General features: G+C 42.6%; 1 protein-coding gene across 2 annotated transcripts in view; it reads left to right on the top strand.

The window, feature by feature from the left end:
* Positions 1 to 14,145, top strand: part of GRM7 (glutamate metabotropic receptor 7) — a 405,590-nt gene that overhangs the window by 268,126 nt on the left and 123,319 nt on the right. For both annotated transcript variants that reach the window (XM_060271366.2, XM_088662372.1), the window contains exons 6-7: positions 9,786 to 9,986; positions 10,819 to 10,958. In XM_060271366.2, coding sequence (XP_060127349.2) covers positions 9,786 to 9,986; positions 10,819 to 10,958 — 341 coding nt within the window. The remainder of the gene's footprint in view (positions 1 to 9,785; positions 9,987 to 10,818; positions 10,959 to 14,145) is intronic.

Below are 14,145 nucleotides of genomic sequence, written 5' to 3'. Positions count from 1 at the left end.
AGACATCCCCCATCACCCCAGACGATGCAGTGTCCACTATGCACACAAACACACATTATGAAAGGCTATGCCACTCTAACTATGAATTGCTAACATCTAGGATGTTGGCAATATTCGTATTTCCAATGTTTAGGAAAGGAAATATAGGCTGAATCAAGTCTGCATTTTGCAATAAGCAGCACGGTGACAACTCACAAGACTGTATCAAGGCTATCCCAATGGATCCAAGAATGGTGTTAGTGGCTTAGTGGTACTAATGGGATTCCCAAACATCCACTGCTATGCTTAGAGTGGATTCAGACATGTTAGCTTTCCTGTTAATACTGTAGCACTTGTGTACTGGTTTCTACCATTTCTTTTACAGTGCATTGTAGATGGTGTTACAGAATTTTGGATTTTTTTAAATCAATATACCGCCATGGCATGCTAAATTTCATTCACACCAGTGAGCATGGTGTGACACAACAACAGGTGTCAATGGACGTGTTGTGTCACCCCCGCCACCCTGCCATGCCCATGTGTGTGTGCTTCTGTTCCAATGATTCATACATGAAAACAGCAGGAAAGAACTGTATGCCAGAATACCAACCCAGATTTTGTTCCATAATTTTCCAGGTTAATAGAGTTGCAAATGTTGTCTGTCTGTCTGCCTGTATGTACACACACACACACACACACACACACACACACACACACAGAAATTAACACAGAAATAAACACTTTGTTTCCACTAGATTCTGGTAGTGGATCTTACATTGTATAAAATGCAAAAATTAGTAGGTAAGGAAACATCAGGGAAATGGAATAAAGTGCTGATTGCAGCTTTAGTCTGCCCTGCCAGGGGCCAAGAAGGGGTTCAAAAGGCTCCCCAGCAGTACATTGTTGAGTATCCATTAGCCTATTCTCAGTGACATTTTAAAATCAGTCTTGATCTCGTGATGTTTCTACTTGCTACTTACCTGAAGCAATGTGCTTTGTGGAGGTTAGGCAGGACAGAGTTTGAAAGAGAGAGCCTGTGACAAAAGCTTAGCTGTAGAGCTTTGAGGAATGATGTTCAGAAGTCCTGCCACTTTCTCATTGAAAAAGTCATGACTGTTCCCATATAAGATGACACAAAGCAGACTCAGCCATTTTGCACAGCATTCCGGGTCCTACATCAAGTACATTTATCTTCCAAGAGCTGACTCATTCTAGCTGCAATGCCAAAGCACTCTCTGGTTCCATTTTGTCACACCACCAGACGTGAATACTAAGTGGCATCAAACATTTAGGAGAATCGTCATGGGACAAGGATCCTTTTTTTTTCATTTTAGCTCTAGCTTGTGGTTAAGCTTGAGCAGTTATCTGCTGTAAAAGTATGAGGAACAAGTGATGATTCATGAGTAGAACTATATTTTAAAGCTGGAAAAATATATTGCCGATATGTGGAGTACTAGGAGAGCATTCCAATGGATAGAGGAACTTGATGTTTCATTCTCTTGGTCCATTTATTTCTTACTTACGTATGTAGTCTACATGCTCAATGCTTTACAGAGTAAAAGAAGATAAATAAGAGATGCAAACTATAATTTGGTGCAGTGGAGCCAACAGAGGAAGGAATGGCAAGTGGAAGCAGGGCTAAATTGGGGAACAATGCACCTTATTTCGGTTATATAGCAATCATTGCAAATTATTGTATACATAACAACATTATTGTCTAAGTCCAGTATTTGACTGACCAAACCTAGTGCCCTGCAATGGTTTGGCTTTGGCCCTCCCCTTGATGCCTTGACACCATTATTCAACATTACTATACCTGTGCATTTCCATTCTTTCAGCACAAAATAAAAAAGTTAAAACATGGTGCATATTTCATATGGGACCAAACGCCTCAGCCTTGCCTTCCATACCTCACAACTGTTGCAGTCAATGGTCTGTTCTATGGGACAGATCCCTCATGATAGCTTTCCGCTTTACAGGAGGTTTTCTGCATAGTCTATGGTTTTCTCAAGTTATTTCTTCACACAGGCAGATGAACTGATGAGATTGTTTGCCTTCATATCTGCCTGGTATTGCTCTGAATATCATTACAGACAAAATATACCCAGTAAATGCAATCCTCAATTCACAGGGCAGAAGAATAAAAATAGATTTGTTTGTCAAGTGATTATGAACTGAAAGTTTGAATGTGTGGAGTGATTGTATTCCAGCTTCTATCATAGTTAGCATAATGCTGGAGAATACTTATATACTTCAATAGAAACCTCCTCTTCAGGGCTATTTCTCCTATCATGTATTTGGATTCACACACACACACACACACACACACACACACACACACACACAAATGTGAGTGTAAATATGTCAAACATGACTGCAATGAACACATTTTTAAAAACACATGTGTATCATATAGGCCAGGGGTCAGCAAACTTTTTCATCAGGGGGCCGGTCCACTGTCCCTCATACCTTGTGGGGGGCCGGACTATATTTTGGAAAAAAAATATGAACAAATTCATATGCCCCACAAATAATCCAGAGATGCATTTTAAATAAAAGGACACATTCTACTCATGTACACACCCCAGACAGGCCCCACAAATAATCCAGAGATGCATTATAAATAAAAGGACACATTCTACTCATGTAAAAACATGGTGATTCCCGGACCACCCGCGGGCCGGATTTAGAAGACGATTGGGCCACATCTGGCCACCGGGCCTTAGTTTGGGAACCCCTGATAGAGGCACACTTGCCGGGGAACTGTGATTGGCTAGGGTGCCTTGTGTGTGTACAAGGTTGGGCTGTGCATTTTGTTGAAATGTAGCTAATCTGTCCATATTATCAATCCATGTGCTCAATGGAATCTTTTTGCGGCTCTTCCAATTCATCAAAACAAGTTTTTTTTGCTTGTACAACCTTTTTTTTTGACTCCTTGAAATCTCCCACGTTTCCGGAATATAATTTAGAATCAAATTCAGTTCCCCTAAATAACGATTTCTTTTTATTACTCTTGCTATAAATATCCTCACCTGCCACCAAAATGATCTCATCATCGGGCAGTTAATCAACATATGTATTAAGTTCACATTTTTACTTCCACATCCTCAACAATTGTCTGCACTTGTTATTTTATTCTGGTATAGTTTTGCTGGAGTCCAGTGGACTCTGAATATTATTTTCTGTTGAATAAGTCTTAGTCTTAGATCCATAGAGGCTATTATACTTGACCCCCATATATCATTTGTTATCTGTACCCCTAACTCTTCACTCCATTTTTGTCTATCATATTCTAGATCGTATTTCTTCCTGTTGAGTCGGGTTTTATATAATGCAAGTGCAGAGTTTTTTGTTTTTGTTGCAGAGATTAAATCTTGTAGCAGCATGGGTGTTTCCAATGCTACTATAGCATCAGGGCCAAACTGCCTTTCCAACATATGTTTCAATTGGATGTATTGCCGTTGTGTTTCACTGGTTAATCCGTACTTTACTTGGAAAGTCTTATATTCCACAAATTTGTAATTTTCATCAATTAATTGATTCAATGTCAAAATTCACTAAATTCCAATGTAAAGGTAAAGGTAAAGGGACCCCTGACCATTAGGTCCAGTCGTGACCGACTCTGGGGTTGAACGCTCATCTCACATTATTGGCCAAAGGAGCCGGCGTACAGCTTCCAGGTCATGTGGCCAGCATGACAAAGCCGCTTCTGGCAAACCAGAGCAGTACATGGAAACGCCGTTTACCTTCCCGCTGTAGCGGTCCCTATTTATCTACTTGCATTTTGGCGTGCTTTCGAACTGCTAGGTTGGCAGGAGCTGGGACCAAGCAACGGGAGCTCACCCCATCACAGGGATTCGAACCGCCGACCTTCTGATCAGCAATCCCTAGGCTCAGTGGTTTAACCACAGCGCCACCTGGGTCCCTTAAATTCCAATGTATCATATGGTTATTAATTGTCTCTCCAACCTTCGTCCTTTTCCCCCTAGCTACGGAGGTGGTATCCATCTGTGGATCTAAAATTTCATTAAAGTCTCCTCCCATTATCAAGTACTGATACGATAGAAAGTTTGATCTCTTAAAGCAGTTGTGAATAAACATATGGTCATCCATGTTAGGGGCATTTTGTTGTTGTTGTTTAGTCATTTAATCGTGTCAGACTCTTCGTGATCCCATGGACCAGAGCACGCCAGGCACTCCTGTCTTCCACTGCCTCTTACAGTTTGGTCAGACTGATGTTAGTGGCTTCGAGAACACTGTCCAACCATCGCGTCCTCTGTCATCCCCTTCTCCTTGTGCCCTCAATCTTTCCCAACATCAAGGTCTTTTCCAGGGAGTCTTCTCTTCTCATGAGGTGGCCAAAGTATTGGAGCCTCAGCTTCGGGATCTGTCCTTCCAGGGAGCACTCAGGCTGATTTCCTTAAGAATGGAGAGGTTTGATCTTCTTGCAGTCCATGGGACTCTCAAGAGTCTCCTCCAGCACCATAATTCAAAAGCATCAATTCTTCGGAGATCAGCCTTCTTTATGGTCCAGCTCTCATAGACATAGGGGCATAGACATTTACTATTGCTATTTATGTCCCCTTTGTTTTAATTACAATTATTAAGCATCGACCATCTTCCTCTCTTATTATATCTTGTATTTCATAAGGCCAGCCTTTCCTAAATAAAATTTTGGCTCCACTAGCATTTTTGTCTAAGTTTGTTGAAATAACTTCTTTTACCCATTGACATTTCGAAGTTTGAGCCCCTTGTTCTGTTAAATGTGTTTCCTGTAATAGACCTATATCAGCCTTTAATGACTGTAGATATCTCGCAGAAACCATACCAATTTTTCCTCACTCAGAGCCTGATCTTCTCTGTCTTTTAATAATTCCAGATTTAACCATGCTTTCCGCCAGTTTGTTTTCCTAGGAAGTGTCCACATCCCTTTAAGAAGGTTTCATTTACACTTTCACAGCTGCAACACTAAATTCCACTCACCCACCCTTTCAGTTTGCCACGTATGACCTCAAATTTAGTGTGGCTAATTAAATCCTGTTTGTCTTCATTTTTAAATTCTAAGACTGCCTCTCTGGGTCTCTTAGTGTGCTTTTTCCACTGCATTACAGATTTGGTTCTGGATCTCAGAGAAAGACAATTTTGATACTACTGTAATGTCACCGCCTTGCAATGTCATACACTCTGTAATCAATGAGTATGGCGCGGCATGATAATAAAAAAGGGGACAGTTGGTGAATTATCAAAGCTCAGGCCATTTTTCACCCTCTTGGATTAGTTGAGAGAAATTAATCATGGCTAGTCCTGTTGTGAATTATAATTGAGCTTTAACCCAGGGAATATCTTAATCATAGCACCTCTCTTCAAGCGGAGTCCTGCAGCTTGCCACATTTGGAGCCTGCCTCGCACAATGTTATATGAAGATAAAAAGCATCAGCTGGAACAAATGTGTGGGGCAGTGGGAGTAAAATATGCTTGTTGCTGCTGTTGTGTATGCCACAGTGCCATAACTAGCTCAATGCAAATCGGTTGTTAAGCATATTGGGGTGAGAATATTCCAGTTCCAGCAAGCATTCATCTGAATGCACGGCACTGGTTCAAAATGAATGCACAGTGAATTATATTCAGCTGCAAACTGTTTCCGTGGGCTATGCTTGACACCTAGCTTTTCTTGACTATAAGGGAAAGGGAAACGTAAAGGACCCTTGGATGGTTAAGTCCATCCAGTCAAAGGGGTGCGGTGCTCATATCCCTTTTCAGGCTTCGGGAACCGGCGTTTGTCCACAGACAGCTTTCCGGGTCATGTGGCCAGCATGACTAAACCGCTTCTGGTACAATAGAACACCATGACAGAAGCCAGAGTGCACGGAAACACCGTTTACCTTCCCGCCACAGCGGTACCTATTTATCTACTTGCACTGGTGTGCTTTCAAACTGCTAGGTAGGCAGAAGCTGGGACAGAGAAACAGGAGCTCACCCCACTACACAGATTCTAATCACCGACCTTCCGATTGGCAGGCCCAAGAGGCTCAGTGGTTTAGACTATACCTGAGCAACATATAGTCAATACCCGTGGCTTGACTATACCTGAGCAACAAGACTCAATGCCTCCAGGATCAGAGGCTGTGTGCCATCAAAATACCACTTTCTTGAAAGCAACATGGGAGATAGTTCATGCCTTCATATCCTGTTTGTGGGTTTCCTAGAGCCATCTGGCTGGCCACCATAGAAAACAAGGTGCAAGTCTTTGATATGATTGAGCAGGACTCTTTTTATGTTCATTTGCTTAGGATTCTTAGACCTAAAATAAATACTTCTAGGTGTCTGCAATTTCTGGTGGTGGAGGTATGAGCCCACCTGCCCCATCATCCACTAAACTAATGCATGGTGTGACATGCCTCATGGATGCTGATACATGCAAGTGGCCTGAGTTACACAATCTCTCCCTGCCACCACCCCCAGTTCTGAGTGTCAAGAAAATATAAAAAATGGTGGCTGCATGTGCATGTGGAGTGTAAACATCACTCTTTACTGAAGGTGCATAGGGAAGTAGAGGGAATATGTTCCCCATTGCCCACTGCAATTCCTGTGTCTAAATTGTGTCTTGACCCAGGATACCCATACAGTTCTGACAACACTATATTTATGGATTTTGCTGGATAACTTAACACATCAGTTTTGTCTTTGGTGCACTTGGCAACAAGCTCCCAAGAGCAGCAGCAAGCTTCACCAGTTTCATTATTATTCTGTGTCAGAGCATTTGTCAATCCCTGATTTATTATTAAACATTTCTCTAGTGCTTTTTCAGCACATTGACTGCTTTACTGTCTTTAGCTATTTCTTCACAATCAGTGATACGATTGCCTACATAACAGATGAAGGAGTAAGGAAGGCTAACTCTTCCTTGAAGAGGCTCAATGAATTCTTGATGGCTGAGCAGGCATCTGAATTCAGATCTTCTAAAGTGTCAGGGACTGGACAGAGGAGGAATGGTGGAGACTGCCTCCCTCTCCTCCTGAACCTTCCAGAGAAGAGGAAGACCATATAGATTTACAGCAATGGTTTGCAGAAGGTCGCAGCTCAGAGGTAGATGAGGGGCAAAGTTGGGAAATAATGGGACAGGAGGGGGGGAGCAGAGCCGGAGCAGCTGGCTGACATGTTATCAGTAGAAAGCATTCCAGACCCTCCTTCTCCCAGAACCTGGCGAGCATTGAAAGTAGGAGAGCAAAGGGCTCAGAGGCAAATGGCTCTAAGCGGCCACCCTAAGGTGGGTGGTACTGTTGACGATTGAGGAGAGAAGGGGGGGGTGGAGATTACTCGGAGCAACACCATTACTCCAAGTGGCTGCATTTCTAAGCCTCTCTCTCTCTGCGAATATTGAATAAAAGACATTGGTAAGAGCTTTATTTGTCTATTCCTGGCAACCTATTGTGGGGGGATCAGATTCCCTGACGCCTGACATAAAGCCAGGTGGCCAGGGCCTGCCCGTCCACCCATGAGGCAGAGAGAAGTAGTTGTCTCGGGCAACAGAATCCCATAGGTGGGTGCCCCTGCAGGCATCCCAACCACCACAGGTTGCACAGTGGTGGCATTGGTGAGATTGGGTGGAGCCACTGCTTTGCAACTCTGTTAAGCAAGACTTTGGCAGAACAGGGGTGGCACCTTCTTGTTATGCCTCAGGCAGTGAAACAGGACTAGCCGTCCCTACAAGTGGCGCTCACTGTCGCCACAAGATCACGAAGTTGGGTACACAGCCTTGGGGAGAAAATTTAATGTAAACCACCTGCCTATGGGAGAACATTTAAAGAGGCTACTTCATTGGAAACCTTTTCTGTGTTTGTTTTCCCATGACATGACTGAAAGGTGAAAATAAGCTCTGCACTTCTGCGGACTATCCTCAAGCCTTCACTCTAGTTACTAAAGAATATATACATAAACGTGTGCTGGTTTTATAAACCAGCACCACAGTGTCAAAAAAAGGAAAAGGAAAGGAAAAAAGAAATACACCTCCTTCTTATGGGTTGAAAACAGCAGGGCTTCTTTTAACAGTGGAAGTTGGGGGGGGGAATGGATTTCTGCATTCCTAATGCAACATTTGAATAGCATTCTATGAATTCAGATGAACTCTTTTATCCCTTTGGGGGGAGACGAAAGGAAGGCCTCTTGAATTGCATATGCACCGCACTCCCCCAGATTGCTGGTTAACCAAATTCTCTTGAGCACCCTTCAGTTTGCCCCAGAAACTACTCTTTCCTTCTCAAATCTATCTGCATCTTTAAATTAAGAGTCTGGGATTCGAAAAGCATGCATACCGTCAGACTTCAAAATTGAAAGTGTGTCTTGTGTGTGTGGTTTTTTCCCTCTTTAAAGCAAGATTTCTTCCCATTCAGATATGTATCATTTATTGCATATTGTAGGGGTATTTTTGGTTTTGGTTTTAACCGACAAATACACTAGCTGAATGTGTACAACACTGTACGTATCTTCATTCTGGAGTCGGAGCAGAGGCTCAGGCTGCATACACAACACACATTCAAAGTGTTGGTGCTGACCTTTAAAGCCCTTAAATGGCCTTGGTCCAGTATACCTGAAGGAGCGTCTCCACCCCCCATCGTTCTGCCCGGACACTGAGGTCCAGCGCCGAGGGCCTTCTGGCAGTTCCCTCACTGCAAGAAGTGAAGTTACAGGGAACCAGGCAGAGGGCCTTCTCAGTAGTGGCGCCCTCCCTGTGGAACGCCCTCCCACCAGATGTCAAAGAGGAAAACAGCTACCAGATTTTTAGAAGACATCTGAAGGCAGCCCTGTTTAGGGAGGCTTTTAATGTTTATTAGATTATTTTATTATATTTTTCTGTTGGAAGCCGCCCAGAGTGGCTGGGGAAACCCAGCCAGATGGGCGGGGTATTAATAATAATAATAATAACATACACAGTATCCCTGAAACCATAGTACCGCTCACAGAGCTACAATCCGCAGCACCCTCGGCAAACTACAGTTCCTGGGATTCTTTAGGAGGATGTACTTTAAATGCGAGTCTCATAGCTCAGTGTTAGAGCACTCACTGGGCTAGTTCACATCACATGGTAAGCGAAACTATGCACATTCACACAAATGTACAGGTTCCCAAATTAGAACTTGAAGCCACTCTTCCCTTTCCCCGGCTTTTTTTTTTTTACCACACTAAGCCAAGCCGAAGTTTGAATTCTCTATTGCCTGAACCCAGGCTTGTGGTTAAGCTCTTCCCTCGCAAACCAGGAGCTGTAAGCAATTCTGGGATGCAGCAAAGCTGGTGTGAGCTCCTCTTTGGGAACCCGCACATTTGGCTTACTGTAATATGTGAACCAGGCCCCTGGGTGTATCCTCCAAAGTCAGTCCATTGAACTTGATGGACCTGATTAACTTACATCAACTGATTTCGCACTGGGCCAAATGAGCTACTTTTAGGAGGGGGGGGGGTCTGGTTAACTTTCAGACTATGTTAAAACTAAAAGCAGTTATCGTTAAAATGCAGCTTGCTTGTGTGCTTCTTCCTCAATTAAATATATTTCAGATAATTTAATTAGTGCTCCTTGAGTTGGTCTTATTCACTATAATGAGCTTTGTGTGTTAAAACTAAAAAAAAACACCAAAAAAAATCTGTGTTCTCTCTCTCTCTCTCTCTCTCTCTCTCTCTCTCTCTCTCTCTCTCTCTCTCTCTCTCTCTCTCTCTCTCATCAGTGCTTTTTGAAATGGACGTGGCACTTTAATCACTGGAATAATTCTATTCCTCAACGAATATCTTTTGTGTGTATTTCTTTAACTGTGCAGGACAGGAGAGAATTGGGAAAGACTCCCACTATGAGCAGGAGGGTAGAGTTCAATTTGTGATCGATGCTGTTTATGCCATGGCTCATGCCCTCCATCAGATGAACAAGGATCTGTGCAGTGAATATTCTGGGGTCTGCCCAGAGATGGAACACGCAGGGGGCAAGAAGCTGCTGAAGTACATCCGCAGCGTTAACTTCAACGGTGAGTCCACAATCATCCATCCGTCTCAGAGATTTGGTTCTAATTAACTACCTGACCCTTTCCCAATCCTGATAAACATTTTTAAAGCAAAGTGATTTGTGTTGCCTTCAAGGGAACTTAGTACACAGTATGCAGGCCTTGCTGGCTGGGGACAAAAAGGCAGGTGGAAGCTGCTGCAGTACCCAAGTCTAAGCCATGCTTTGGCTTAGGGTTATATCTGGACCCGGGCTAGTGGTATGCTCACTCCTGTTACTTTTATTTTCCTGAAAGAGACTAAAGGAAGATGAACTTAAGGATAAATCAGGAACAGCTTTTTTCCCCATTCTCCTCTGTGGCTTTTTCCACTCCAGAACTGTGTTGATTACTGAAATAAGAACATATTCTGGAGGAAGAAGCTACGGTATTTCTGGATGCTAGTCAAGATTCACTGTCTTTTGGTGGCCAAATCTCTTTGAAGCAGATGGAATGTTTTCTGAGGGGAAACACAATAATCAAGAAGTTTCATTCACAGCACAGATTTTCACCCAAGAATTCCCCATTTTTTGTAGTGGAATGGACCCACTTCATATATTGGGCCATATGTATGAATTAGACTGGAACTAAGACTGCTATGTGATTCAGCTAGCCGGCATTGGGCAATTAATCCCAGAAATGACAGAGAAGAAGGCAGGGGTGGGTGTTTTAAAATGTTCATTTAAAATGTGATTGGAGGTTGCTGTCTGAGCTGTCATCCCACCCTAAAAGCTCCTCAACCACCAGAGAACAAAGAAAGGAAATATTGTAAAGTGTTGGGTCTTTTCTCTCTTTCCCTTTGCTTGACTTCCTTCCTCAGGTAGTGCTGGCACTCCCGTGATGTTTAATAAGAATGGTGATGCGCCAGGGCGTTACGACATCTTTCAATACCAAGCAACAAACACCAGCGCTCCAGGCTACCATCTGATTGGCCAGTGGACGGATGACCTGCAGCTCAATGTAAGCCTCTTTTATTCTCTACTTTGAGGTATGCTCGTGAGTAGTGTGCTGCTACTTCAGGTCGGATACTTACCGCTGCTGTAGATTGCTGCTAATAGGGAAAGTCACCTGTGGCCATTGCAATATTGGAACATCCCATAGTCCTGTGAAATACCATATTTTTTCCGTGTATAACACGCCCCCATGTATAAGACAACCCCTATTTCTGGGGACACAAATTTAAGAAAATGGGGGGAGATTGCCCAGGGAAGGATTGCCCAGAGTGATTGAGCTTTTTTTTTTTTTTTTTTTTGGAGGGGATTGCCCAGAGCTGTGGAGCTTGGGGCCGGGGATTGTAAATGAACATTAACCCGCCAAAACGACCAGCACTACATGAGAAACCTGCCAATCGTCACCCCACGCGACAAGAAGACACAGGTTGTCTGCCCGGTTGCCATGGCGGCAGCAAATCGGAAGCAGCCATTGCCACGTGAAACAATCACCCACCCAATCACCGCTTGCAATCTCCTGCTCATGATAACAACCAATCCCCAGTCACAACTCTGCAATAACCGTGTATAAGATGACCCCACCCCCCATTTCTGAGATACTTTTTACGGTAAAAAAAACCTCATGTTATAAATGAAAAGTACAGTACCACCAGCAGCTACCAACAATTAAACAAGGGTGTTTTGATAGTTCTAAGAACTGTAGCTGCTTCTCATAGCTGCCAGTTAAAACATCATTAAATAACAGTAACAAACAGAGACACAGGGCAGCCAAGAAAACAAACCAGCTGTATGGGCCATATACCTGTTTGTGCCTTTTGGAATGATATACAGTGGTACCTCGGTTTACGATCACTGCGGTTTGCGATCAATCGGTTTGCGAACGCCGCGGACCCGGAAGTGCTTACATCCAGGTTCCGCGGTGTGCAGATGCGCAGAAGCGATCTGCATGCAGAAGTGCTCTATCGACGCTTTGCGCATGTGCAGAAGAGGCGCTCCATTTCCAGACTGCTCAGGGAGCGACCGGCTCCCTGGAACCAATTGCATCCGTAAACTGAGGTACCACTGTACTATTTCAAGCATCCCCAGGCATTCTTTTTAAAAAAAAAAAAATCAGGGAAACCACAAAAGGTTTCAGCTTGTATACCTGAAGGTGTCCTACATGGAGAAGGTGGTTGTGATGGGAGATATGAGATAGGAAACAGGTGACCTAAAGACACCTCCAAGCTATGCTGCTTTCCCCATTCCTTTCTGGAATATGTCACAGCAGGCCTCAAGTCCATCTGTCCTGGTTTTACTCTGGAAATATTTCTACACCAATCCCTCGATTTTATTTTAAGGAGTGTGTATTGGGGATGGACAAACAACCACTTTATATTGCATGTTGTGGCGTTACTGTGCCCGAATGAGGAAAGGGTTACTGTAGCAAATTAAAGTTGCAATCTTACACATGCTTGATGGGAGCAAACTCCACGAATTCAATGGGAGTCATTTCTGAGTAAACCCTCTTAGGCTATTAATCTCTGTGGCTGATCTAGCATGAAAGCACAGGGTCCCCTGAGCTAGCACCATGATTGTGTGCAAATTGTATGAGCAAATCCTAGATAAACAAGATACCTCGTCTGAAGTGCGTTGGCCAGTATTCAACTACAATATGCTGGGATGAATATTATTTATAATATGCTGAAAGAACGTTTGGCTTCCCCCAGTATATGATGAGCATTTCCTAACCTCTTTCAGTTTTCCTGATCACCATGTACTAACTGTAGAAATTGATGTCCTGTTTCTTTTTCTACTCAATGTTCAACTTCCAGAAGCAAAAGCCTATGTCTTAAAATATTCATCCATTTGCACACCGCTACATGCTGAACTGCTCAAATCACACACACAATATAATTGTTTTGTTTTGCGGTTTTTAACTGTTTAGACAGAAATATTTTTTGCCTGAAATCCAAGCTGGATTTCACTGAGCTGATTGATTCTGAGAAGACACTGGAATATTTCATAAGGAGAGAGAGAGAGAGAGAGAGAGAGAGAGAGAGAGAGAGAGAGAGAGAGAACACACGTGTTGGTAGAGACAAATCATCCTCCTATGTTATTCCCCCCCCCTTACTCAGTTAAATTGTCTTAGAGTAGGCAGAGTTCTGCAGAATTATTCTGCCAATATGTTGCTTTAGTTGTCAGATTGAAATTCAAGGCAGAGCACTGTGTTGAGACACACGTGTTTCTTAATATAGAACTGCACAGATTGAGAAATGACTCTTCTGGGCTGCTTGCTATCCCAGCAGGAATTTGGTTGAAGTGAGGATACAGAGCAAGTGTATGTGTGGGAGAGAATGTTTATACATGTGCAATTGACAGCATTCCTAATATTGCTGAATTATTATTATTAATAATTTCTTCCCATAAGGAAAGAAATACTTTGGGATTCTTTTCATTAAACTATCAGGACTGAAACGTTGAACGATAAAAAAACACCTGTGTCTGTCTTGCTTTTTAGTTCACCATCCTATTTTAACATATCACATGATTCACTGGACTTTAAAAAGGGTTATACCCTCCAAGTTCTTTATTGTACTATTTGATTTCACATGGTTTTATCATCCACCATCATGATATAGTGACCAAGTTAATGATAGTCACTAGCCAGGTATTGGAAAATGAAGGCTCCCATTTATAAGAATTTGTGATCTGACATAGTCTGGCATATTTTGCTGACAGAAGAGCTTGCCTACCAAGCAATTCTGGGCACACTGAAATGAAGCGCAGCCTCCACAGTAAGAAATGAAACCTGTTGTAATGAAGATGCATCTGAGTTTATTTAACTACTGGATTTTAATTCTAATTCTTGACAGGTCACAGGTTGTTGAAGAGATGTTTTATTATATAGATCTTGTGGGCAGAGAGTGTTGGCCAAATGACTTATAGAAATGGGTTTTGTTCTCTCCAGCTTCTAGGAGCCTGGCCAGATATTGCAAAGAAAGCATTTAAATCCAGATTATGTGATGATTTGATTCAACACGATTTGTTGCTTGTTTTCCATTTTAAATCATTCTATGATATACCATGATAACATAATCACTTTCTTAGTCATTTGATCTGTTTGTCAAAAGCACATCTAGACGTTATGTATTATGTAAGTAAAACATAAATGAACAGAGCATTTTGAATAAAATAAAATAAAAGAGCATTATAGCATT

The sequence above is a fragment of the Zootoca vivipara genome, chromosome 2, assembly GCF_965207765.1.
Source record: "Zootoca vivipara chromosome 2, rZooViv2.hap1.1, whole genome shotgun sequence".
NCBI classification, from domain to species: Eukaryota; Metazoa; Chordata; class Lepidosauria; order Squamata; family Lacertidae; genus Zootoca; species Zootoca vivipara.
The sequence above is the reverse complement of the archived record's forward strand: the minus strand, read 5'-3'. Positions and strand labels throughout refer to the sequence as shown.